Below are 26,958 nucleotides of genomic sequence, written 5' to 3' on the forward strand. Positions count from 1 at the left end.
TTGGGATGAGAGGATGAGACAGTGTGTTTTTTCTGTGTTGAGTTTTAGTTGAAATGCATTTGCCCATGAATCCATGATGTTCAAGCTGAGCTTGATTTCATTGGAGATGTTGGTCAGATCATGTTCATAAGGAATGTATATTGTGACATCGTCTGCGTAGGTGAAAGGATTGAGGCCATGGTTGGATAAGGACTTGGCTAGTGGAGTCATTAGGTTGAAGAGGATCAGTGATAGTGGTGATCCTTGAGGTGCTCCACAGTCTGCTTTCCACGGTAATGATATGTTTGAGTTTGATATCACTTGATATGTTCTAGTGGTTAGGAAGCCCTTGACCCAACTAAGTATGTTGCTGCCAATAACGAAGTAATCTAGTAGTTTTTTATGGTTTACCATGTCGAACGCACTAGACATGTCGAATTGGAGGAAGAGTATGCTTTTACCTGTTGCTATTTCCTGCTTGAATTTGGCTAGGAGAGTGATTAGTACTGTTTCAGTGCTGTGGAGTGACCGAAATCCTGATTGTGATTCATGTAATATTGTGAATTTGTTCATATAATCAGTAAGTTGTTTAGTTACCATGCTTTCCATTAATTTGACTACCAGTGGGATAGAAGCAGTAGTTACAGATTTTGGTTTTTTTTTTTCTTGGTATCTTTTGGTATTGGGGTGAGTAGGATGTTGCCATTTTCCTTAGGGAAGAGACCTTGTTGAAGTATGTAGTTCAAGTGGGATGTAAGGTCTGCTATGAAGCGATGGGGGGGTGGATTTTATCAGGTAGCTGGGGCAGGTATCCAATTTATAGTGAGTATTGGAGAACCTGAAAACCATGAACAATCTAACCAGCTTCCGCAAAGCTTTGAAAACACATCTCTTAACAAAGCCTACAAAAGTCATCCTCAATGAAACAAATCATTCCTTAAACCACCCAAGTACACCAAAAACACCTCTCACATGACCTTACCTAACACCTTTCCATCTAAATCCTCTTATACCTCAGTTTATGATCGACTGTATTTAAATCATGTAACGACTTTATCATAACAATACTCTGTAAGCCACATTGAGCCTGCAAAAAGGTGGGAAAATGTGGGGTACAAATGCAGTAAATAATAATAATAAATAATAATAATAACCTATTAATCGCCTGGGCAACTGTTTTGACGGTAAGGAGAGCGAAGTTTGACCAGGTTCGATCCGCTGGGTATTCACCAGGGGTTGGGTCCAGGCCATTGATGAAGTTTTTGATATTGGTGTTGTCCTGAGGTAACGTGTTACGTAGGTTTGCAATTTTTTCGTTGAAGTATTTAGCAAGATTGTCTGCAGTTGGGATGTTTGTATTAGTTGTGGTGACCAAGGTGGTATCTAGTAGTTTGTTCACGAGTTGGTATAATTTCTTCGTGTCTTTGTAATCTGGTCCTATTTTAGTTTTGTAGTAGGACCTTTTGGTCTGTCTTATTGCATAGTTGTATTTCCTTTGTATTTGTTTCCATGCGTTGAGTGTTTGTTCATCTTTTATTTTTTTCCATGCTCGTTTGAGCTGCCTGGATTGTATTTTTAGTATTTTCAGTTCTTCATTGAACCATGGTATCGAGTTATGCCTGCATGAGGTTCTTGTTCATAAGGGTGCTATTTCGTCCAGTATACTTTTGCATCTTTTATCCCATTCTGAGAAGTAGTATATGGAGTCCGTTTGTGCTGTCCATTCGTTATTGTATATCATTTTCCAGAATGTTTCCGAGTCTATATGGTCTCTAGTGCTGTAGGTTGTGTGTTCTTGTATACGGTGTGGACCCTTTTCCCGCCATTTTAGGGATAGGTTTAGTTTGTAGTGGTCGGTCCATGGTGTTTCTGTCCATTTAATTTCTGTTATTATTAGGTTCTGGTCTGTGGACAGCTTGTGTGAGATGAGGTCGAGTGTGTGTCCTTTGACATGGGTTGCTTGCATGGGTGGCCATTTAAAATCCCATAAGTGAAGGAATTTCTTGCATTCACGTGCGTTGGTAGAGTTTAGGTCTTCTAGGTGAAGGTTGATGTCTCCTAATACACAAGTGTTTGAGATCACTGTCAATTAAAATGTTCTATTACGTATTGTGTTGACATTGCAAGTAGTATACCATGCCTTACTTTGTATTGTTTTTGAATATTTTTACTGCTGTAATTGCCTATTGCTCATGTCTGATCTATTCTTACTGTACACCACCTTGAGTGAGTTCCTTCAAAAAGGTTGTAAATACATCCTAATAAATAAATAAATAAATAAATAAATAACTTTGTTTCCATGCTCTAAATCCAACCCCTTGTACCATCCACTTTTTCTGCTCCTAAATTTAAGAGTTTAGTGAAAGTTTGCTTATAAATTAAGGAACTCAGCTCTAAGATTTCAAAGAGGAAAATTTAGAGCATAAATCCTTTGAACACTGAGCCCTATGTTTGCAGACTAGCCAAAGAAAGGCCTTTGTCCGGCTTAAGCCGTAGGTGATTGCAGCAGGGGCTACCTTTTTTGGAGGTTCTCCAGTTACTATATTAAGTATCATGGAATGGTTATGACCTTGAGGACCCATTACATTTGGAGGGGCATTTTCAATATGACATCTAAGTAGGACTTTGGACGTTTTACGTTAAACATCCCAAATCCGAATATAAAGCATGACCATTTTTGAAACTGCAAAAAAGGTTTTGCACTCTGTGCATTTATTTTTTCATGCCGTTTTTGAAAAATAAAAAAAATAAGTACAAGTGAAAAACATAGAAAATCAAAATCCAGGCCAAAGTATCAGCCTGCCTGTCTGACATTGCTGCCTGGATGTCTCAGCGCCATGGGAAACTAAACATGACCAAGACTGAGCTTCTTATCTTTCCCCCTAAACCAACCTCTCCTCCTCCCCCATTCTCTATCTCTGTGGATAACACTCTCATCCTTCCTGCCTCATCAGCTGGTAACCTTGGGGTCATCTTTGACTCCTCCCTCTCCTTCTCTGCACATATTCAACAGACTGCTAAAACCTGTCATTTATTTTTCTATAATATCACCAAAATTTGCCCCTGCCCTTCTGAGCACACTACCAGAACCCTCATCCATACTCTTATCACCTCTCGCTTAAACTATTGCAACTTGCTTCTCACAGGTCTCCCACTTAGCAATCTCTCTCCTCTTCAATCTGTTCAAAATTCTGCTGCATGACTAATATTCCGCCAGGGTCATTATGCTCATATTAGCCCTCTCCTCAAGTCACTTCACTGGCTTCCTATCCGTTTCTGCATACAGTTCAAACTCCTCTTATTGACCTAAAAGTGCATTCACTCTGCAGCTCCTCAGTACCTCTCCACTCTCATCTCTCCCTACATTCCTCCCTGGGAACTTCATTCACTGGGTAAATCTCTCTTATTTGCACCCTTCAAACTCCACCGCTAACTCCAGACTCCGTTCCTTTTATCTTGCTGCACCATATGCCTGGAATAGACTTCCTGAGCCGGCATGTCAGGCTCCATCTCTGGCCGTCTTCAAATCTAAGCTAAAAGCCCACCTTTTTGATGCTGCTTTTAACTCCTAACCCTTATTCACTTGTTCAGAACCCTTATTTTATCATCCTCACTTTAATATTCCCTTATCTCTTGTTTGTCCTGTTTGTCTGTCCTAATTAGATTGTAAGCTCTGTCGAGCAGGGACTGTCTCTTCATGTTCAAGTGTATAGCGCTGCGAACGTCTAGTAGCGTTATAGAAATGATAAGTAGTAGTAGTATGTAGGAAGGACCAGCATTTTTAGCAGACTGGTCTCCAGATATCACAGGAGACCAATGGGGCACCCTAGGGGACACTGCTGTGGACTTCATATAAACACTTCCAGGTACACATCTCACCATTGCTCCCTTATCTTGTCTGCTGAGCCCTCCAAAACCCACCCAAACACACAACCCCAAATGTACACCACTACAATAGTGCTTAAGGATGAAGAGGACACCTATGTGTAGGTACAGTGGGTTTCTGGTGAGTTTTGGAGGGCTCACAGTTTTCCACCACAAGTGTAACAGGGAGGGAAAGGTATGGGCCTAGGTCTTCCTGTCTATTGTGCACTGTACTCACCACTACACTACTCTAGGGATCTGCATGCTACCCTAATGGACCTGGCTATAACATCGTGAGGCTGTCATAGAGGCTAGTGAGTTCTATTTTTATTCACAATTTTTAGGGGTGGAGGGGGTCATTGACCACTGGGGGAGTAAGGGGTGTCATCCCCGATTCTTTCCAGTGGTCATCTGGTCATTTAGGGCACCTTTTTGTGCCTTATTCATTATAAAAAGAGGTCTAGACCAAAACGTTGAAGTTTTCACTCTAGATGTTTTGGTTTTGTTCCATTATGGCTGCAAAATGTCCAAATGCTAGGTACACCTGAAGCCCGTCCTAATCCCATTCCTGACACACCCCCTTGTGATTTAGATACATTGCAGATGAAATGCGTAAATCTCTGTGAAATAGGTTTTGAAATTACCAGTTTGAATGTTTTGAGAAGAAATCTTTCCAAATGGTGCTTTGACACATTTTGGACTTTTTTCTCTTTTGAAAATGAGCCCCTTAGAGACATTTCTTTCGGATAAGGTTTCTTCTTCAGTTTGGTTTTATGTATATCTGCTATAAATTGAGATTTATTTAATATATATGGTGATAGGGTATAGATGGCTATAGACATTTCCTTAGTTTGTGTTGTATTTCTTTTAACAGCCCCTCAAGAAACTGAGATGTGACAATTGATGAACATTAGAATTTATTGTTTTTGATTTTTATTTGTCTCGGAAATTGTTATGGTGCAGTTGTTTCACTTTATTTATTAATTATTTGTAAGTCTATATGCTTTGAAAATAAGCATCTTAACATATTAATTTGCAAGTTAGCACATTAAACAATGTAGTGTGAACTAAGGGGCCCTTTTGCTAAGCTGCAATAAGTAACTAGTGCAGGTTTTGCTGTGCATTAGACTAATGGCTAATGCATGTTAAAACCCTGCTAGCTGCTGACATGGGTAGGGGCAGTGTGGAGGCATGTTAGGGGTGGAGTGGAAGAGTGGCCAGTGGTGACAGCTACCAGGTGGATCAGTACCAAATGCTTTACTACTACTACTACTTCTACACATTTCTATAGCGCTACTAGACATATGCAGTGCTGTACTCTTGAACATGAAGAGACAGTCCTTGCGCGACAGAGCTTACAATCTAATTAGGACAGACAAACAGGACAAATAAGAGTAGTATTATGTTTTGTCCTACTTGCCAATAGTGGGGCTGAGCTATCAGCAGTCCATTAGCGAGGTTTCTGTAAGAACTGCCACAGCAGCACACTCCCATCTTCCTCCTCAATCCAACCACCCCACAGGCACAAACCCTGCCCCATCCAATCCTTCCTCTCCGTCAAAATCTCCCACCCCTAAGCACAAGCCCCACCCCCTAACAGAGCTGGACCCTTTCTACACTCCCGACTCTTACCTGGGGGTCTCCATGGTGGTCTAATGGCCCAAAGCAGGACCAGTCCTCCTCCACTTTTGTCCCATGATTGCACCTGGTCCAAAAATTTACTGATGACCCCTAGCAGAAGTCCCTTTATACTACCACTAGGGGGCAACCTCCCATAAAAAGAGAAAAATGCAGAAGCTTTGAACTTACCACACATTTGTTTCTGCACTTAACATGAAGGAAGGGCAAAAACATACCACACTTTAGTAAAAGAGCCCTTGAACTAAATGCATAATAATGAAAACACATCCCTAATAAATTCCCTGGGCTAATTTTCAAAGCTTAAGCAAAGAGCATACATATGTTTCAAACCTTTGCCCAGTACCCATACAGAGAAAAGTACACATACACTATTTATGCATGTGGAGTTATAAAACAACCCCCAAGAAATTAATTTTCAAAAATTTATTTATGAGCAAACAGCTGTCGGGGGATTTTTATTTTGAAATGCCTGCGCTAATGTTCTGATGATATCTTAGTATCTGTTTCAAAGCTGCTGAAAATGTGTACCTATACCAAGTATCCATCCACCATCTCTCCAGCAGTTGGTGTCCATGATATCATCATGCTTTGCATGGGTAGTGTCTGATGCCCTCATGGGGTTTTCACGATCTGCTCTATTTTAAATGACATAACATAATAGTTCGTTCTAATATTCCTCAATTACCTCAATTAATTTCTAGGTGGATTACAGACAAGTAAATGGTGCAGCTAGCCAGAAGGTACAATGATAAAAATAAAAACCATACATTATTAATTGTGAAAAAATAAGATTAAAAAACATCTAACGATTGAAGAGAAATTTTCAAAACAAAAAAAGTCTACAAATCTGTTCTAAAATGAGTACAGTTCACAGTAGCTCACAAGGAAAAAGGTCATTTATTCCAATGAATTGCAACCGGCTAAGAAAATAATGAATTAAATTAAACAATGTTTTAAATCTTATCCCTTTAGGATTGGGGTAAGCAAAAAAGGAGAAGTCGCAAAGTGAATAGAGAGCATTTGTGCTCGAATAAGTAGAAATCTCATACATGTAAGTTGGAGCCAAACCATTTTGTAGTTTAAAAAGCAAACAATAAAACTTAAACCAAACCCGGCCTTCCATAGGAAACCAAGGTAATTGGGAAAGAGAAGGAGATATTCTAGTAGATTTAGGGGCCCTTAAACCAAGCAGCGGTAAAAAATGGCCCACGGTGGCATTGGCTCATGGGATTGCCACGTGCCAAGGCCACCTTTTAGCGCAGTGGGTAAAGGGGCATTTTCTGAATCAGGGCAATAAATGGCCATGCACTACTTAAAAGAAGGCGTACCATCCAGACGTTACTTAGTTTATTCCTTATCTGTTCAGCAAAATTTATGGACCCCAATGTTTTTTCATTATCTTTTATTATCTCTGTTGTTTTAGACGATACGTTTACGATTAATTTTTTACTATGACATTGTTTAATGATATTATACTGACCTGTGTAAGCCACATTGAGCCTGCAACTAGTGGGAAAATGTGGGGTATAAATGTGTAAAATAAATAAAAAAATAAAAAAATGGGCACACGGCTATTTCCTGCCAGAGCCCTTACCGCCTCCTATTTAGTGAGGGCCCTGGAAGTAATCTGGCAGTAGGTACACACAGTGGATCCAAAAAAGAGTCCTCTCTCATGTAATGTCTTCCCAAACAATGTCTTTATTAAAATCAATAAAAACCCGACACGAATCGTGTTTCGGCCACACCGGCCTGCATCAGGGGTTTATCAGCTTTGGTTGGAACAGATGAAACAGCTGAATTACAATGAAATTGTAAAGAACAAGGATGCCTTCCCACAACAATCACAGGTTCCGCTTCTTCCCTCCCTCTGAGGCTCTGTCTTGCCGGAAACAGGAAGCTGCGTCAGACATTGTTTGGGAAGACATTACATGAGAGAGGACTCTTTTTTGGATCCACTGTGTGTACCTGGTGTTCTTCATTTCTCCTGTGGAGAGATCACCTTCTGTGGTTGTTTCGAGTAATCCGGCAGTAATCAGGCAACGCACAGCACTGCCTGATTACCACCGTGCATGCCTACTCCCCGCCCACTATTGATGGAAAATAAAAACTATATTCTAGCACTGAAAATGGCGTATAGCGAATATGGAACTACCGCCAGGCTCCTGGGTGAGCCCAGCAGTAGGGCTGATTCATCATGCACTACCACGGCGGTAGCCAAACCACCCATTGATAAAAGGGCACCGTAAAAAGAGAAAAGATCAGATGAACAGCTGTGTTCTGAATAGTTTGGAGTCTTCTGATCCTAAATTTAGGACAATAAAAAAAAAAAAGATATAACATAGTAGATGACAGCAGATAAAGACCTGTACAGTCCATCCAGTCTGCCCAATAAGATAAACTCATTGCACACGGTATGTGATACTTCATATGTATATCTGACCTTGATTTTTCCTTGCCATTTTCAGGGCACAGACCATAGAAGTCTGCCCAGCACTGGCTTTGCTTCCCAATTACTGGTGTTCCCACCCAATCTCCGCTAAGCTTCTGTGGATCCATTCCTTCTAAACAATAATCAAGCACTGACAATATTAATAGGGTTACCATATGGCTCCAGAAAAAGGAGGACAGATTGATCCAGTCTGGGTTTTACATCCATTGCTTTCAATGGAAGCAAAACCCAGACTGGATCAATCTGTCCTCCTTTTCCTTGAGCCATATGGTAACCCTAAATATTAAAGATTGAATCAGCAGTCTAATAGTACATTCCTCAACTGTTTCATCTGAAAAAATGATTTTTTAACCAAATTAACTGGGGTTCCAGAAAAAAATGTCTGATCTATAATAACGCCAACTATTGTCATGCTTTGTGTGTCAGTGAGATACTTGCAAGGGAACCCAAAGGTGCCAAATTACCCAGTTCCAGGCTGGAGATTTTGATACAGTCCAGGATTTCTGACCACCCCATCCTGCATTATGGGATATGCAGCAATGGTTTCAATGGGCAGGGTCAACACTGCTTTGGGGTATAAGTTCAAAACCAGGGCTGTCCTAAAATCTCCAGCCTGGAACTGGGTAACTAGACAGTTCTGGGACCCTGTTGAAAGTCACTCTTTATCTGTCCATTCTATTTTCATAATTTATGTGTCAGTGTGATACCTCCATGGGGCCCTGATAAAGACCCACTTTTCATTTGTCCATGTTATTTTCATACTTTATCCTGGATGGTAGTCTAATGAATATTCATTCCTCAGCTACTTGTTTTTATTATTATTATTATTTAGCATGTATCAGCATGATGCCTTCATGGAGCTCAGATAGAAGATGCTTACTTCAGCTGTTTGTATTTTACATATATTACTCTGTCTATCATCTGTAGGGGGCTGTGATGAAGATCTACTCTTCTGCTGTCTGTGCTGTTTTCATGCATTTCAAGCATCACCTGGGACTACAGCATAGGGATGGGAAAGTTCAGAATAATTTGAAGCATTGTTAAAACTCCTAGAACCTTTTTAAGAGTCCAGAAGATTTGCAACCTGCTCACCTCATGCTATATATGCCACAATTACAATAAGCCATTTTGTCTATCAGTGGATGATCTGGGAATACATCAAATTATAGGAAAGGGAAGGTATTCATGTGGTTTGGAAAGGTCTTCTATTGGTCAGAAGACAACACATGTAACTGAGAGAGCTCTTCTAGAGAAACTAAGGAAGGGAGCAGAGGTTAGTAGACAAACTTTTCTTTTGGAAATAGTTGATGGGAGAAAGGAATCTTAGAGATTACTGATATTGATTAGAAGCTGTATAAGGGAGCACAGGCAGCTGAGAAAGCTCTTTTATTGGTCAGAAGGAAACATGGGCAACCAAGAGAACTCTTCTATTGGTTCAAAGGGAACATCATATAGACAGCTTGGAGAACTCATCTATTGGTCATAAGGATACATGGTCGAGAACTCTTCTATTGGTCAAAAGGAAACATGGACTTTTAAGAAAGCTCTTCTATTGGTTAGAAGGGAACATGGGCTGCTCAGAGAACTCTTCTATTGGACAGAAGGGAACACAGGCAGCTGAGAAAACTCTTGCATTGGTCAGAGGCAATAGAAGGAAGCACAGGCTAGTGGCATAGTTATTTTTTATTTGGATTAGGTATATGGCAGCACAGGTACCTAGGTAAGGCCTTCTGTTGGAACCTATTCTTGTTTTTGTCTACCCAGTTACACCCTCAACACAACTCAACAAAATTCCAACATCAAAGGCCCTGATATTCAAAAAAACATTGCATTATTAACTGTTGGGCTCCTAAATGTGTGCTTTAGTTTTAGCCAAAGTTAGGAGGCCAAGTTTTCAGCTGAAAATTAATCTTAACCTAGGAGCTTAAAAGTTATGCTAATATATTTAGGCCTATCATTTATTTGTATGAGCCTAGTGTTCAAAACTAGTGCTAAGCTCCTAACTCTCTCCTCCCCCCCTCCCCCCCCCCCCCCCCCCCCCCCCCATTGCCAGCCACTTTTTATGCTCCTAAATTTAGGAGTTTAGTGGAAATAAGCCTTAGTACATTTTCAAAGAGGGCAATTTGGGAGCATAAGGTTAGGAGCATAAATCCTTTGAATATTGGGCTCAAAATGTTGTGCATGTTTAGAAAAAAACTCCAACTAGAAAGCTTCATGAGCTCTAAATTTGGCATTCAATAAACGTTCACTTAATCGTAGTGTGGTTCTAGATTAGCGGATGTGAGATGTGTCTCTCACATTCATGCTGCGTTCAGAGTATCTAGCATTAAAATCTCCAAGCAAGGTCTGCTTCCCCTTCCTAGTGAGTAGAACCTTTGCAATAAACATTTAAACTATTAAAGATATTTTAAAATTACAGTCAACAAGCTGGAACTGAATTAAAGTAAAATCACACCAGAGGAAAATACATTATCTGACTAATAGAAGCATTACAGGATTGAAAAGAAAAAAACTTTTTACCCATGTTTTTAATAATAAAGCAACTTTTAAATATGTTGTTGACAACGTTAACAAACTTATGTTGCTTATAAAGAGCACAGCATTTATTAGGTTTATCAGAAAACATATTTCTTCACAGTTTCCCATTCTAATCTTTTGGGGGTGCTGCATAAAGTGTGACTAGAAGGCTGGGTGCTGACTGGAAATAGGTAGGTGACTCAGAGAACAGGGATTGGCTATGATTAAGGGCAAAAAAATTAGACAATAAATGGAAATAAGAACAGACTGCTGGGCAATGGCTGGAAGTAATGTAAGAAAAGGGAAAGAGTAGGGTGATAACTGGGATTTAGATATGATGGGTACTAATTGGAAGAAAAAAGTGGGAGAAGGCCAGAGAGCTTTGTGACTGAAATAAAGTTTCAAGATCATTTAATATTTGATATATCTCTCATCCTTAACACATCTAAGTGGTTTACAATCATCTAATTGGACTAGGGGGCATGCGATGAAGCTACAAAGTACTACATTTAATATGAATCAGAGAAAATCTTTCTTCACTGAACGTGTAATTAAACTCTGGAATTTGTTGCCAGAGAATGTGGTAAAGGCGATTAGCTTAGAGGGGTTTAAAAAAGGTCTGGATGGCTTCCTAAAGGAAAAGTCATAAGTACATAAGTTCATAAGTAATGCCATACTGGGAAAAGACCAAAGGCCCATCAAGCCCAGCATCCTGTCCGCGACAGCGGCCAATCCAGGTCAAGGGCACCTGGCAGCTTCCCAAACGTACAAACATTCTATACATGTTATTCCTGGAATTGTGGATTTTTCCCAAGTCCATTTAGTAGCAGTGTATGGACTTGAGCTTTAGGAAACCATCCAAACCCTTTTTAAACTCTGCCAAGCTAACCACCTTCACCACATTTTCCGGCAACGAATTCCAGAGTTTAATTACGCGTTGGGTGAAGAAACATTTTCTCCTATTTGTTTTAAATGTTAACTACACTGTAGTTTCATCGCATGCCCCCTAGTCCTACTATTTTTGGAAAGCGTGAACAGACGCTTCACATCCAGCTGTTCCACTCCACTCATTATTTTATATACCTCTATCATGTCTCCCCTCTGCCCTCTCTTCTCCAAGTTGAAAAGCCCTAGCCTCCTTAGTCTTTCTTCATAGGGAAGTTGTCCCATCCCCACTATCATTTTCGTTGCCCTTTGCTGCACCTTTTCCAATTCTACTATATCTTTCTTGAGATGCGGCTACCAGAATTGGACACAATACTCAAGGTGCGGTTGCACCATGGAATGATACAACAGCGTTATAGCATCCTCACACCTGTTTTCTATACCTTTCCTAATAATATCCAACATTCTATTCTCTTTCCTAGCCGCAGCAGCACACTGAGCAGAAGGTTTCAGTGTATTATCAACGACGACACCCAGATCCCTTTCTTGGTCCTTAACTACTAACGTGGAACCTTGCATGACGTAGCTATAATTCGGGTTCTTTTTTCCCACATGCATCACCTTACACTTGCTCACATTAATCGTCCATAGACCTTTATTAAATTGACTTGGAAAATCCACTGGTTATTTCTGGGATAAGTAGCATAAAATGTATCGAACTTTTTCGGGATCTTGCCAGGTATTTGTGACCTGGATTGGCCACTGTTGGAAACAGGGTGCTGGGCTTGATGGACCTTTGGTCTGTCCTAGTGTGGCATTACTTATGTACTTATATGTACTAATAATAGCCAAGAAAGAGGATAGGATACATAAAAAGAGAAATAAAGCAAAAAAATATTTTTTAAAAAAAGGAACACCATACAAGAAAGAGAGCACAGCTGTGACTGGGAATAATGATATACAGCAAGGAGAGAACTGGCAAAAAGGAGAGAGAAGGATAATGGGTGATGACTGGGAAGAAGGACAGAGAGCAGGATGATGACTAGGAGGAAGGATAGAGAATGGGCCAAGAATCAAGGACAGAAAGTAGCAAGATGACTGGAAGAATGAGAGTGGGAGTATGAATAGGAACAAGGACCGAGAACGAGACGTTGACTGGGTAAAAGGACAGAGAGGAGGTGATGACTGGGAGAAAAGATTAGGGTGATGAATGGAATGACAGAGAGCAAAATGATGACTCGGAATAAGGACAGTGTTTGAGAATAAATGGGTAAAGAGTTCAGAGAGCAAGTTAATAGCAGGCTCCGGACTGAATCACTTTCTGAACTGGGGACGCACAGAGTGACTGTGAACCAGCAGTGACTGGAGCTGAGTCACAGGCAGCAGTGGCTTAGGGGAAGGGAATGAGCTATTTGTGTTTCTGTCCCTTATGAATTGTTGAGAAATGTACATCTCACAAGAGGAGGGGTAAGGAGAGTGAGAAAGACTGGACACACACAATTCAGCCATAACACAAGTCTCCAACTCACTGTTATTTAGCTATTATGCATCTTAGTGCCTGGAAATGTTCTTTGCATTAGTAACCTAGGAAAAAAATGATTCAGCAATTGCTCTCTATCCATCTTTCTTTGGCCATTTTGTATCTTTAAAGTTTTTTCTTTCTTTTAATATTTTTTTTTTTGCTACTCTTCCAATTTCTTTAATTTTTTCCCTCTTTTTTTTTGTTCTATGCTTTTCATCTTTATTTGTTGGTATTCTCTAGGGTTAGACTTTGTTTCAATTTTGTTTCTACTCCCTTCTCTCTCCTTTACATTTTTCTCTCACACATTTTCTTCTCAGTTTCCTTTTTTTTTTTAAATTTCTGTTTTTCATGTATTATTCATTTTTGCCTCCCTCCTTTTTGCTTTTCTTTCTTCTTTACAGAATCAAACAAAAAGAAAGAAAAAACACACATGATTAAGGAAGGCATTTCTAGTGATTCTTTCCTTTAGTCAACCCCCCCTATTAACAATCCTATTAACTCTATTATTGTTAATATGTGGTAATTGTGTAACTGTTGTAACCACTTTAGTGCTGTGAAATACATTTAGAATGAAACAAGAATATGCACAAAATTTGGATCACAGGGTATTTTAATATCAGCATATATTAAAATCAATAGTTGGGAAAAACGGGAATCAAGAAATAGTATGTTAATCCGGAAGGAGACTTTGACTATGAGTTTAGGACGGGTGAATAAATGCACCATTGTCTTCCGCTTTGTTTTTTCTTTTTCGTTTCTCCTTTCTTTCTCTCTTCTCTTCCGTTTCTTTCTAGTTCCTCTCTTCTTTGTGGCTTCTCCTCTCTTTCCTCTCCACCACTCTCTTCCTATCTGGGTTTCCTTCTCCCTTTCTCTATCTGTTCTCTCCCATCGTCCCTCTCTGAAAGGAAATCAAACCTCTTACAATCTTTTTTAACACACGGTGGCATCATCGTCTTACCTCTACCCCTCGTCTTTAGAGTTTCTCCCAACACTATTTGTGAGTTCACGTCTTTTGTGGAAAGAAAGAGAGAGAGAGAGAGAGAAAAAAAGAGGAAGACAGAAAGAAGGGAAGAGAAAAAGGCTGTACACTTCACCTCCTCCTCCTCCCCCCAAGGGATTGGCCTTTCAAGTTTGTGGTTAAGCAGTACGTCAGAAGAGAGGCTTTTAGGAATATCTGTACAACGAACCCAAAAAAAAGTCCCTGCTAAAGAGGGAGGGAATGGAAATGGCTTTCCTTAGCTTGTGGAAAGGACTTCAGACCTTCACAATCTCAGGAGAAAGCAGCCCTCGATCAGCAAGTCTAGTCTCTCCCGCCCTGGAACTCTTCGGCTAGATTCCTTCCCAATGGATTTCAGACCAGGTAGGACTGCGATGTCTCTTGTCACTCTCTCTCTCCGGGGCTTACACTCTCTTGCTCTGTCTCTCCTGCCGCCCCTTCATCATTATTCTTCCTTACTTTTTTTTTTGTTTCTCTCTCTCTCTCTCTCTTCTAGTCATCACGAATCCTCGTGCCATTCATCTTGTGAAGGGGAGAAGTTTCTTTTTCGTTTGTTTACTTTTCTCGGAACCTCTTCATTCTCCCCTTTGGCATCTCTGGCATTCTCTCTCTCTCTCTTTTTTTTATTTGGCTTATCTCTCCCGGGCACATATTTGGCTGAGAGCGTGCGGGACGGGCTCGCTTCTCTACCTCAGCCAGTGACGGGGACAAGAAAAGAAAAGGGAGAGCCGGGTTTTGCAGAATTCTTGTTAGGAAGAAATCTATCTTTTAGAGGAAAGGGTGTCTTCATCTATAGAAATAAATTCAGATTGAGATTTATACAAGAGCTAGAGAATAAACAAGGTGAATTTTTTTTCCTGTTTTGATAGTATACTCAAATTCACCTAATTTATTGATTATCTCTTGTACCTTACACACACAGAGATAAATGGAGAAAGAGATTGATTTTAAATCTTTCTTTCCAGTAGAAAACACTGATAAAATGAAGTGAACTGGCAGAGTTTATGCAATACACCTTTATCCCTACATTCCTGAATTTAATCAACTTTATGGGAGATGGGGAAAGAGACTTTTTTTATGCCTACCTTCTAAGCTTAATTTATTGCAACTCTTGTTTTATGGGGAACCATGATATTATGATTTTGCTATTGCTGTGCAACATTGAGTAGATTAATTTCATGCAATGCTTGCTTGTTTCTAATTTTCTTGACTAAGTCTTGCTTTGTTATAATTCTAAGATCTCCAAACAAACAAACAAAAAAAGAAATACAAAACAAAAAAAAAACACAAAAAGAGAGTCTAAAGTTTTGAAAAAAGTGGCTGAAAATTTTTCCTGTCCAAAAGGTATGTTTTCCTGTTTCAGCAGCGAAGTTTTGTGGTGACTAAATATATATATATATTTTTTGGAGGGGGACTGGGCTTTGTAGAGTTTGCTTGAAAAAAAATTTTTTTTTTTGTTTGTTATTTGGGGTGGGGAAGAGAAGAACAGAGTGAGGGTTACTTCTGCACACCTGGCGCTGGACTGTGGTCTGGCCAAACGCTAGGTAAGTGGATAGAAAGGAATGCTTTATTTGTCAGTGATTTTACACGTCTGCATTTTGAAAACTTATCAAGTACAAGTCTACTTAAAAAAAAACTGTTTCTCTTTTATTCTATCCGAGTTGGTGCATAACCTTTGATTTAATCCCTTTTCCCCCGGCTCCGTTTCCATGAATGGTTCTCATTACCCGCTTCTCTTATTTGGAGGTAGGCTGTACAGCAGGCAAGAAAGTCCCTGATGTACATTGCAAAAAGGTTCCATGATTGTTTGGAGAAGAGAAAGTTAATTCTTTCCTGCAATAACAAGAATTAATGGGCAAAAGTTGTGCAGAAACTTGTTACTTTTTGAAGGGGAAACTTTTAGCCGCTTTTTCCACATTTCTTCTCTTAGTTTTTTTGAAGTGTCTCTAAACATCTTTGGACAGAATTCCCCTCCCTCCTCTGGTAAAGTAGTGGTTTTAAAAGGAAACAGAAGGTGAGGTTTACAAGGACATGGAGAATTTTTCTCTTGTAGCACAGAGATTTGCTGAATAGGTTTTGGTAGGGGGGGGGGGGGGGAAGAGAATGATCTTACGAACAGAAAGAGAGAAAGGGCTTTTTGGGGGGGTTGGATGGAAACCTTTTTAAAATTATCTTGTTTGTTAATGGTCTGAAATGCGAGTCTTTTGCTGCCCTGGTGTTTTGGTCTGCTAAGAGTTTCACTGCAAATCGGAAAAAATGTGTTTTGTAAGCTTGCGAGGAAGAGAGGCCGAGAGGAAGATAGGGACAGAGACATAGACAGAGAGAGAGAGAAATAGGATTGAAAAGGAGAAACGGAAAAATAACTTAAAAAGAGAATGTAGGAGAGAAATAAAAGAAACATCAGTCTTTTAAATTCAACCTTTCCCCAAACTCTCCATCCTTGAGCAATTATTTGTGTATGGTAATATGAAGGAAGGAAAACCCTACAAAACTCAGCTTATGAAGTTCCTGACGGGAAAGGCCTTCCAGACCAGGAGAAGGCGATTGTTGTGGCCAGGTCCTGTTTTCTTCATCTGCACCTCTCTATTGGGAATAAACGATGGCTTGTTTTCAATACTGAAACCTCCAGACCCTGCCCCGACCATTCTCCTCTATATCTGTCCCCAACAGACTTGAATTCTGCCACCTCAATTTATTTATGTAAGCAAATAAAAAGACGTATTTCTTAATCTCATCAAGGGATCACCGTATTAGACACGGTAACAATAATCATCAAGAATAATAAAATGCCCTTCAGTATTCATAAAATAGGTCGTTCCTCTGGACCTTCCTCTTCATCTGGTTGATCCTCGTTCTCTGAATTCCTTTTTTTTTTTTTTTTATTGAGGGTTACGAACAATACAGGGAATTAGAACAGTGATTCAAATATACAGAGCTGGAAACAGGAATGAAGCCAATCCGAAAAACCCCGTCTCACCACCCTAGGGTTCAGCAAAGATAGTACTCAAGACATTACTCAAAGTATTATCACTTCTCATCTAGACCCCCTAACTCTTCTGTACCCCACTTACTCGTCCACCCACCCATGAATCCAGACGGCCACACTGTGTGAATTACTTTTCCGTGCAGAATTTACTGACAGATTTCAGATATTTGAATAATTTCTACCACATCCTCCCTTTCACTTCCGTTCTCCAGTAAGTACACTTTCTCAGTGTGCTAAATCAGTCTTGGCAGAGTTTGTGTTGCAAGACCTGTATCATTTTAGCAATCTTTCTCTGAAGCACCTCCGTCTTCTTAATGCCCTTACAAAGGTTGGTCTTTCAAAACTGAACAAGGTACTCAAGGTGAGATCTCAATAATGATCCTTAAAAGGGCAACATTTCCTCATTCTTCCTGCTGTTAATACTTCTGTTTATACAAGAAAGCATATTGTTAACTTCCCCTGTTGCTTTACTATACGAATGAGTCACCTTCAGGTCATCTAAGATGAATATACTTAGATCTGTGTTTAATAGAGATGTGCAGTCCCATTGTTTCATGTCATTTTTAAAATTGAGTACTATAAAAAAAAAAAAAAGTCATTCCCTCAATGGAATAATATAATGCGAAGCAATAAACCACTATTACCAGATAGAAAAAAAAAAGGAAGGAAAAAGCCTCAAAAGAGCTCCAAGTCAGACTTTTGGAGCTGAAACTTTTCATCATAGACACAAAAAAACCTTCCTAAATAACCATCTGTATAGTATAATAATGTTAAGAGTCCACAGTCTGTTTTCAAAATAGCAGTTGCACTTCTCTTTCAAAATACTGAATAAATTGCAATTCCTCCACTCCTCAATTATTGTAGTGGATTTTTAAAATTGAAACAGAAAAGAAAAACCCAAATTTCATTTTTTTTGTTATGTTTGTGCTTTTACATCTGCAGTTGGCGAATAACACACATACACGCTCACAGGAAGAAAAATACATTTAAAAAACAAAGCCAAATAAATGAAATGAAAAGGAAATAAACCAAAATGCAAACACACAGGTCGATATTCAGCAGTCATACACAGCATGTATTTTAAATGCTGGCTGCAACAGTCATAAAATATCTGAATTTTCAGTGCTTCGGTCTAGATATTGGCCAGCACCAGATAAGGCAGTCAGCACTGGAATTTATCCAGATAGTGGTAATATTCAGTTTCCTACCCAGATAATTTATTTAGATAACTGAAGCAGTCTGTAAGGATATTCAGTGGCACCATCCAGGTAGAACCTCTGAATATCCCAGTCAGTAGCAGTTATTCAAATAGCAGGTGATGTTTTCTGGATAAATGTTTTTGAATATCAATGCAGCATATTTTCTGTAATCACATCCCTGTTGAATAGTTTCCAGTTTTTGTCCCAGTCTAGATGATAAGTAGCTAATGGATTTTTGCACTCCAAATGCAAGATTTTACACTTCAGAACACTGAAGCTCATTTTCCAACCCCCTGATTGTTTTTCTGTTTTTTCAACTCCCCTTTCATTTTTTTTTACCTCCTCTAGCATATATCCTGTTAAAGATGTTGTATCTGCAAACAAGCAGTTTCCCTTTCTATCTGTAATGCCACTAACAAAGATGGTGAAAAGATCATGTCCTAGCACTGAGCCCTGGGGTATTCCGCTAGTCATGTTTAGCCTTACCAGAGTGGATTCTTTTTATTTATATGAACTCTCAAAATATACAACTAGGCAAGTAAACCCTTGTCCAGACAAGCTGAAAATGTAAAAGAAAAAAAAAATAACAGGTACAAATAAACCTCTCAAAAGAAAAGAATTTCTCAGCCCAAGTCCACCATAGATAAGGATCAATACTTAACAAGAAGTAAGTAAGGGCTAGGGGAATCTCTGTCATTGCAATCAACAGCCCAGCCCTAGACTATTATCCAACAGGTGTATGTCTTCTACATGGATCATCCAGTGCATTTACCTGATCTATCGCTTTTATTTCCTCATTAAGGGCTTTTATTACGCTGCGGTAAACACTAGTGCATGCTTACTGCAGAGTGCACTGAAGTGTCCCACGATAATTTTGCAATGTGTGCACCAGGGGCGTAGCCAGACTTCGGCAGGAGGGGGGTCCAGAGGCCAAGGTGAGGGGGCACATTTTAGCCCCCCCCCCCCGGTGCCGCCAACCCCCCCGCTGCCACCACCACCAACTTTGCCCCCCCTTGCCGACGACCCTCTCGACCCCCCTCCCGCCGCCAACCCGCAGTCGCCTACCTTTGCTGGAGGGGGACCCCAACCCCCGCCAGTCGAGGTCCTCTTCTTCTCGCAAAAGGCTTCCTTCTGTTTCTGACGTCCTGCACATTGTACGTGCAGGACGTCAGAAACAGAAGGAAGCCTTTTGCGAGAAGACAAGGACCTCGGCTAGCAGGGGTTGGGGTCCCCCACCAGCAAATGCAGGCGACGGTGACGGCGGATTGGCGGCAGGAGGGGGGGGTCGAGAGGGTCATCGGCAGGGAAGTCCAGGGCCAAATCTATGGGGGCCCTGGCCCCACATAGCTACACCACTGGTGTGCACGCAAACGACATGGTAAAACATATTTTATTTTGTAGCACAGAAAGGGCATGTCTGTGGACAGAGAGTGGGCATTTTTGTGATAATCAGTTAGTGCATCCGCATTACCATGTGCTAACTGATTAGTACAGGATTAGCACGTGAGCACTTACAAAATAGGTGTTAGTAAGCGTTTACACACTAATTTTTGTAAACGGCAACATTAGTGCATGACAGGAAAAAAGAGCAGACCACGTAGAAAGTAAAATGATACTTATTTCCAAGTCATCAAAACAGCAAACAGTTTCTTTTACTCGCCCAACTTGGTCATGTTTTGCCCTACAAGGGCTGGATCAGGAGCTGGTAACCACTCGCCTCCACCTACCCTCCTCTCTTCCTTCCCGTTCACATTAATTGATTTGATTTGCTTACTTTATTTATTTTTGTCTATTAGATTGTAAGCTCTTTGAGCAGGGACTGTCTTTCTTCTATGTTTGTGCAGCGCTGCGTACGCCTTGTAGCACTATAGAAATGCTAAATAGTAGTAGTAGTAGTAGTAGTAGACCAGCAGGAGCAGTCCAATGTTTTCCCTGTCTGGTTACTGCAGTACAGCACTAGAAACTAACAGGAGGTTTGCTTTTACAAGCAGCAGTTACAGCAGCCACAGCAAATCCTGACATACAGGCTGCCTTCAAATGTAAATCTTTAGCCCCTGATGCAGCCCTTGTAGGGCGAAACATGGCCATGTTGGGCGATTAAAGGAAATTGTTTGCTGTTTTGAAGACTTGGAAATAAACATCATTTTACTTTTTACGGGGTCTGCTCTTTTTTCTGTTGTTCTGGAACTTGCAGATCGTTTGCCTGTTTGTTTTTTTAGAACATTAGCGCATGGCCGTTAATCTTGAGAATGGAAAACTGGCCTTTTTTCAGTTGTGCAAAAAATGGTCTTAGCTATGGCCACTTTTTAGATCAACTTTGTAAAAGGAGCCCCTAAAGAACTCAAGTCTGAATCTTTCCTTGACAAAAGCAAGGATTGGAGGAGTGGCCTAGTGGGTAGAGCACTGGTCTTGCAATCCAGAGGTGGCTGGTTTAAATCCCACTGCTGCTCCTTGTGGTCTTGGGCAAGTCACTTAACCCTCCATTACCTTACCTCAGGTACAAACTTAGATTGTGAACCTTCCTGGGACAGAGAAATAGCCAATGCACCTGAATGTAACTCACCTTGAGCTACTACTGAAAAAGGTGTGAGCAAAATCTAAATAAATAATAACAATTTTGGCTTCAGTCCTGCAACTGACTTGTTTCAAAGTACTGCACTATCTTTTCCTTCAGTCATGTTTTCATAGTTTTGCTGCTACTGAAGTTTAGACCGTTGAGGAGCTCAGGTGCCCTTTTATTAAGCTGCATAGATGCTTATCCGTGCCCAACACACGCCAATTCAGAATTACCGCATGGCCCAGGCGGTAATTTTATTTTTTACATACATCCAGTACATATGCTGGAAAATATATTTTATTTTCCAGTGTGCAGTTCTAACTGGGCAGTAATCGGCATTGTACGCATGCTGACAATTACCGACCGGTTATAGCATGAGACCTTACCATTAAGTGAATGGGTGGCGGTAAGGTCTCAGGCCCAAAAATGGATGCGTGCCAATTTTCATTTCGCCGCATGTCCATTTTCGCCCCCCCCCCCAAAAGTCCTTTTTTGCAGGTGTGCTGAAAAATGGATCTGCGTGTGTCCAATGCAGGCGTCTATAACGGCGCAGGCCATTTTTAGACGCACCTTAGTAAAAGAACCCCTCAGTATCTAGTTGCTAACCTCGTTCTGCTCCTGCTTTTGTGTAGTGAAACTACATCCTCTGATCTCCAGTCTCTTAGAACCCACTTCCTGCTTTCAAGGACAAATGGAACAGCACCGCGAGATTCTTGAGTTAACATAGTAGATGACGGCAGAAAAAGACCTACACGGTCCATCCAGTCTGCCCAACAAGACAAACTCATATGTGCTACTTTTTGTGTATATCTTACCTTGATTTGTAACTGTCATTTTCAGGGCACAGACCGTACAAGTCTGCCCAGCACTATCCCCGCCTCCCACCACCGGCTCTGGCACAGACCATATAAGTCTGGCCAGCACTATCTCTTTTAGTACCTGATCTGCTTTTATTCTGTAAATAGGTTTATAATCATTTCACATTTAATAATGCTGGGGTCGATATTGACAGCGATTTAACTGGCCAGTTAATTCGCCTGTTCGGAGCTGACCCACTAATTTTCAGTGGCAGCTTGGAACGTTCCAGGAGTGGAATCGGCGCTTCGCCTGTTTAGTGCTGATAGTCAGCATTTAATCAGGCCAGATTAACTGCGTAAGTTTAAGTTTAATTGGTATGTGATATACTGCTGTTTCTTTGAGGAGGTCAAAATGGCTTACAGTTACATCATTAACATGACAAAAGAAAAGGAACTCCGTGATAGGAATGACACACTCAATAAGATTCTAAATCACAGAACATAAAAGTGATTGCATTAAAGTCAGTCCTATCTTTGGGGGCCCTTTTACTAAGCCATGGTAGAGTTATCACGCTGGTAGCTTGCACCAAATTGACCCTACCGCCGGGATAGCTCGGGCACTCGGCAGTAATTCCGAAGCTGGCTTGTGCAGTTTCCTGTGGTAGAAAAGAATTTTCTATTTTCTACCATGAGAGTGTTCCCAGTGGTAATTGGCAGTGCAGCCACATTGCTGCAAGCTGCCTGATTACTGCATGAGTAGAGTGTGAGCTGCGTGCTAATTTTAATATTAGTGCCCGGCCATTTACTGCCCCATTTTTAAAAAGTCACCAAACATATAAAGATGAATCCAATAAAATTTATATAGAAATATGATGTTTGATTTTAACAAAATATTTCTAAAAAGCAAGGAAAAGACCTCAAAACGCCCAACCGCTTACTTTCAGTTTTCGGCGGCTTTAACTGGGGGCGTGGTGTTCATCACTGGTCATAAAAACCTTGCTTGGAAAGAATTATTTTAACTTTTAATTTATTTCCAAATTTATTTTGCTCTTTTTTTACAAAAAAGATTTTTTAAATATGTTGACAATATCAATGCTAGCTTCAAAAAGCATTGAAAAAGCCTACAAGCGAAACGGATGGGGCCACCATCGGGCAACAGATAAGTGCTCGACTTTATCTTTGTAAAGCTGCTTTATAGCACTTCATGAGAATCAGTGAAGGTTTTTATGAACTAAATACATTTTGAAGTTAGCATTGATATTGTCAACATATTAAAAAAAACTTTTTTGTAAAAAAGAGCAAAATTGCTAAAATCTTTTTGGAAATAAATTTGGAAATAAATTAAAAGTTAAAATAATTCTTTCCAAGCAAGGTTTTTATGACCAGTGATGAACACCACGCCCCCAGTTAAAGCCGCCGAAAACTGAAAGTAAGCGGTTGGGCGTTTTGAGGTCTTTTCCTTGCTTTTTAGAAATATTTTGTTAAAATCAAACATCATATTTCCATATAAATTTTATTGGATTCCTCTTTATATGTTTGGTGACCTTGTATCTTGGATCCTCCTACTATTGTTTACCATTTTTAAAAAGGCCTTTTTCTTGCCATGGCACAAAATGGCCCAGTGTGTGTTAATTTCATGTGCCAAACTAGCGCAGGCACTTTTTACCATGGGTTAGTAAAAGGGCCCCTTTATGCGGTAACGCATAGCCAGTTAAGTGCTAAAAATTGTACTTAACCGGCTATGTGTTAGCCAGCTCTGGAAATTCAGAAATTCAATGCCAGTGCCTGGACATGGCCCCAGCATTCAATTTTTGGGTTCAATGCCGGTGGCAGTCAGCAAAACGCAATCATTGCTCGCTGAATATCAAGCCTGCTCTTTTCTATTTTGGGTCTATTCATTCCCCTACTGTAAGAGGTTAATTCTACAAGGAACCACCTAGATTTAGGCACTGGTATGTGGACACAGTAGTCTTGCTACATGCCGTTCTGTAAGAATGTGGAATTTGTTGCCAGAGAATGTAGTAAAAGCAGTTAGCTTAGTAGGGTTTAAAAAAGGGTTGGATGATTTCCTAAAGGAAAAGTCCATAGACCATTATTAAAATGGACTCAGGGAAAATCCACTGCTTATTTCTAAGATAAGTAGCATAAAATGTATTGTACTTTTTTGGGATCTTGACAAGTACTTGTGAACTGGATTGGCTACTGTTGGAAACAGGATGCTGGGCTTGATGGACCTTCGGTCTGTCCCACTATGGCAATGCTTATGTACTTATATACTTTGCAGGTGAGTGCTTACATGGGTGGCGTTTGGGAGGAGCATGGGCAGGGCACACAGTTACACTCATAAATTAGAGAATACTGTGATCGACAGAGAAAGTACCCGCATATAATGTGTACAGCGCTACGTACGTCCAGTAGCGCTATAGAAATGATTAGCAGTAGTAGTAGTAGTATTGTGGCTTCTTTTCACAATCTAGGTGCAAGCATCTATAGCAGCTTCTTGGCACATATGCATATAAGGGGAGATTCACTCCCACACACAAGGATTGACTCGGGCTGCACATACTGCAGCAGGACATGTTTATCCACTCCTATGTATGTTAGTCTAGCTGAGATAATATTTAACCATCTCTCTGACCTCACATGCAACTTTCTTCAAATCAATCACCTTACTTTCTAATTCTTCCTACTTTCTTACTCATCTATATGTTACAACTTTGCCTTACCCTTCACTACCAATTATAATGTTCTAGTACATATTGTATTGTCTTTGCAAGTAGTATATATACCATGCCATCATTGGAGCCGACTCTGTGGGTGCTGTGGGTGCTTGAGCACCCCAAATATTGAGAAAATTCCTTGTATGTGTCCAGGGAGGGATTATTTCCATTGGACTTAGCACCCCCAATAATTTTGAAAAGTTGGCGCCTATGCATGCCATACTTTGTATTGTTGTTCGAATATTTTTTCTGCTGTAATTGCCTATTGCTCATGTTTGATCTATTCTTACTGTACACGGCCTTGAGTGAATTCCTTCAAAAAGGCGGTAAATAAATCCTAATAAATAAATATGGCGCCTAAAAAGTCAGCACTGAAATCAGTGCTGACTAAGTGTATTCTATATCCGGTGCCTAGGTTTAGGCGCTGATTATAGTATATGCTTAGTTGATATTTCAGCGCCTAAATCTATGCGCATCCATTTACACCAACAAAAATGCACTGGGTCATATTCTATTAATAGGCATGTAAATTTCAGTACAAAACGCCTATTTCCCCACCCATAACCGTGCCCCTTTTTGCCTGTTACAAAATATGCTTAGCGAGTTGTGCACCTAAATTCTGATCAGTGCCCATTAGTGCTCATTATTGCTTGCGCTCATTCGCTTGTTAAGTTAGGCACATTGTTATAGAATCGGTGCAGATCTCTAGGCGTGTTATATAGAATTCAGAGGGCGAGTGTGTGGAGTGGAGGAGTGGCCTAGCGGTTAGAGCACCAGTCTTGACATCCAGAGGTGCCTGTTTCAAATCCTTGTGATCTTGGGAAAGTCATTTAACTCTCCATTGCCTTAGGTGCAAAACTTAGATTGTGGGCTCTCCAGGGACAGAGAAATATCCAGTGTTCCTGAATGTAATTCATGTTGGGCTACTACTGAAAAAAGTCTGCACAAAATCCAAAAAAATATTTGACATGGAGTAGCCCCCACACTCTGGAATGCACTGCCTGAAAGGCTTCACTTAACACAATCTCTACTTCAGGAAGCACACACACACACACACACACACACACACACACACACACACACACACACACACACACACACACACACACACACACACACACCACACACACACACACACACACACACACACACACACACACACACACACACACACACACACACACACACGGAGTGACTTCTTACTGCAGCAGGGCATGTTTATCTACTCCTACCCTAGCTGAGATAATATTTAACCATCTCTCCGTACTCAAGTGCAACTTTCTAACTCTTCCTACTGTCTTACCTATCTATACGTTACATCTTTGCATTACCCTTCACTATCAACTATAATGCTCTATTAATTACATATTGTGTTGACGTTGTAAGTAGGATACCATACCATACTTTGTATTGTTACTTGAATATTTTTACTGCTGTAATTGCCTATTGCTCATGATTGACCTATTCTTACTGTACACCGCCTTGAGTGAACTCCTTCAAAAAGGCGATAAATAAATCCTAATAAATAAATACACTGATAATTTATGAAGAACAGCAGGTGCCTACTCTTATCCAGAGAATAGGCTTCAGATAGGTTCCTTCTTGATCCCTAAAAATAGGTCCCCCTTATAGAATTACTCTCTAAATAAGTCATTTGTTTAAGATTTCTGCTCTGCTAGACTTAATGTTGTGTATTCAAGTCATTTTGGCACCCTAAACATTTTTGGGCACACAAAATTGATTTAACACTCTTTAACTTGTAAGTTAATAATGCACAATCAATTTGCAAGTTAAAATTTTTTTAAATTAACATGAATGTATGGAATGACCCCCCCCCCCCCCCAAAACCCACCCCAAATTGGGAAAAATTTTGAAAAATCCAAAAGCATTCAAAAAATATTTTAGCACGTATGTCTCTTCATAGTCCTCATCTCTGCATATGCCATTTCTCCCCTTTACCTTAATTATTTCCCCTTTGGATTTTGTCTCTCCTTCATAGATGGAGTGGTGGGGAGGAGTGGCCTAGTGGTTAGGGTGGTGGACTTTGGTCCTGAGGAACTGAGTTCAATTCCCACCACAGGCAGCTCCTTGTGACTCTGGGCAAGTCACTTAACCCTCCATTGCCCCATGTAAGCCACATTGAGCCTGCCATGAGTGGGAAAGCGCGGGGTACAAATGTAACAAAAATAAAATAAAAAATCGAAAGAATGTTTTATCTTCTTTTCTGGACTGGGCAATTTTCTCCTCTATTTGGGCCTTTGCTCCTCTAACCACCCTTCCTCCCACTCCCCCCTTTGTTGTTCTAATCATTATGTCTGTCCTATGCTTATGGGTTTTTGCAGGCTAATTTCTTTTTTCTGTTACCTCTTTAGGGATCCTTTTCATCTGTCTTTTCTTTTCCTTTACCAGCCTTACACAAAGATTTGCTGTCTTCTCTACGTTCTCTTTCATTGCCAACCCAAGTTCCTCCATATCTTTCACTCTTATACTGCAGATATGGCTTTCTTAGCCCTATGACCCTACCAATCATCTTAGATGCCAACATTTCAAATTGTATTTAATTTATTATTTTATTTATTTAGATTTTGCTCACAAACATTTTCAGTAGTAGCTCAAGGTGAGTTACATTTAGGTGCTCTGGATATTTCTCTGTCCCAGGAGGGCTCACAATCTAAGTTTGTACCTGAGGCAATGGAGGGTTAAGTTACTTTCCCAAGATCACAAAGAGCAGCAGCGGGATTTGAACCAGCCACCTCTGGATTACAAGACCAGTGCTCTAACCACTAGGCCACTCCTAAATGATTGGGAGTGTTAAACAAAATATCCAAATTACCCTCCTCAGACC

At 40.3% G+C, this 26,958-nt stretch overlaps 1 protein-coding gene across 1 annotated transcript in view; it reads left to right on the forward strand.

Annotated features, from left to right (window-relative positions):
• Window positions 1–14,055: 14,055 nt before the first annotated feature.
• The window catches only part of CLCF1 (cardiotrophin like cytokine factor 1), a 188,407-nt gene continuing 175,504 nt past the window's right edge, over window positions 14,056–26,958 (forward strand). Inside the window, exon 1 of the mRNA XM_030190329.1 lies at window positions 14,056–14,217. Within this exon, the coding sequence (XP_030046189.1) occupies window positions 14,202–14,217 (16 nt within the window). The 5' untranslated portion in view covers window positions 14,056–14,201. The remainder of the gene's footprint in view (window positions 14,218–26,958) is intronic.

The sequence above is a fragment of the Microcaecilia unicolor genome, chromosome 1 (genome assembly GCF_901765095.1).
Source record: "Microcaecilia unicolor chromosome 1, aMicUni1.1, whole genome shotgun sequence".
In the NCBI taxonomy this organism is placed as follows: Eukaryota; Metazoa; Chordata; class Amphibia; order Gymnophiona; family Siphonopidae; genus Microcaecilia; species Microcaecilia unicolor.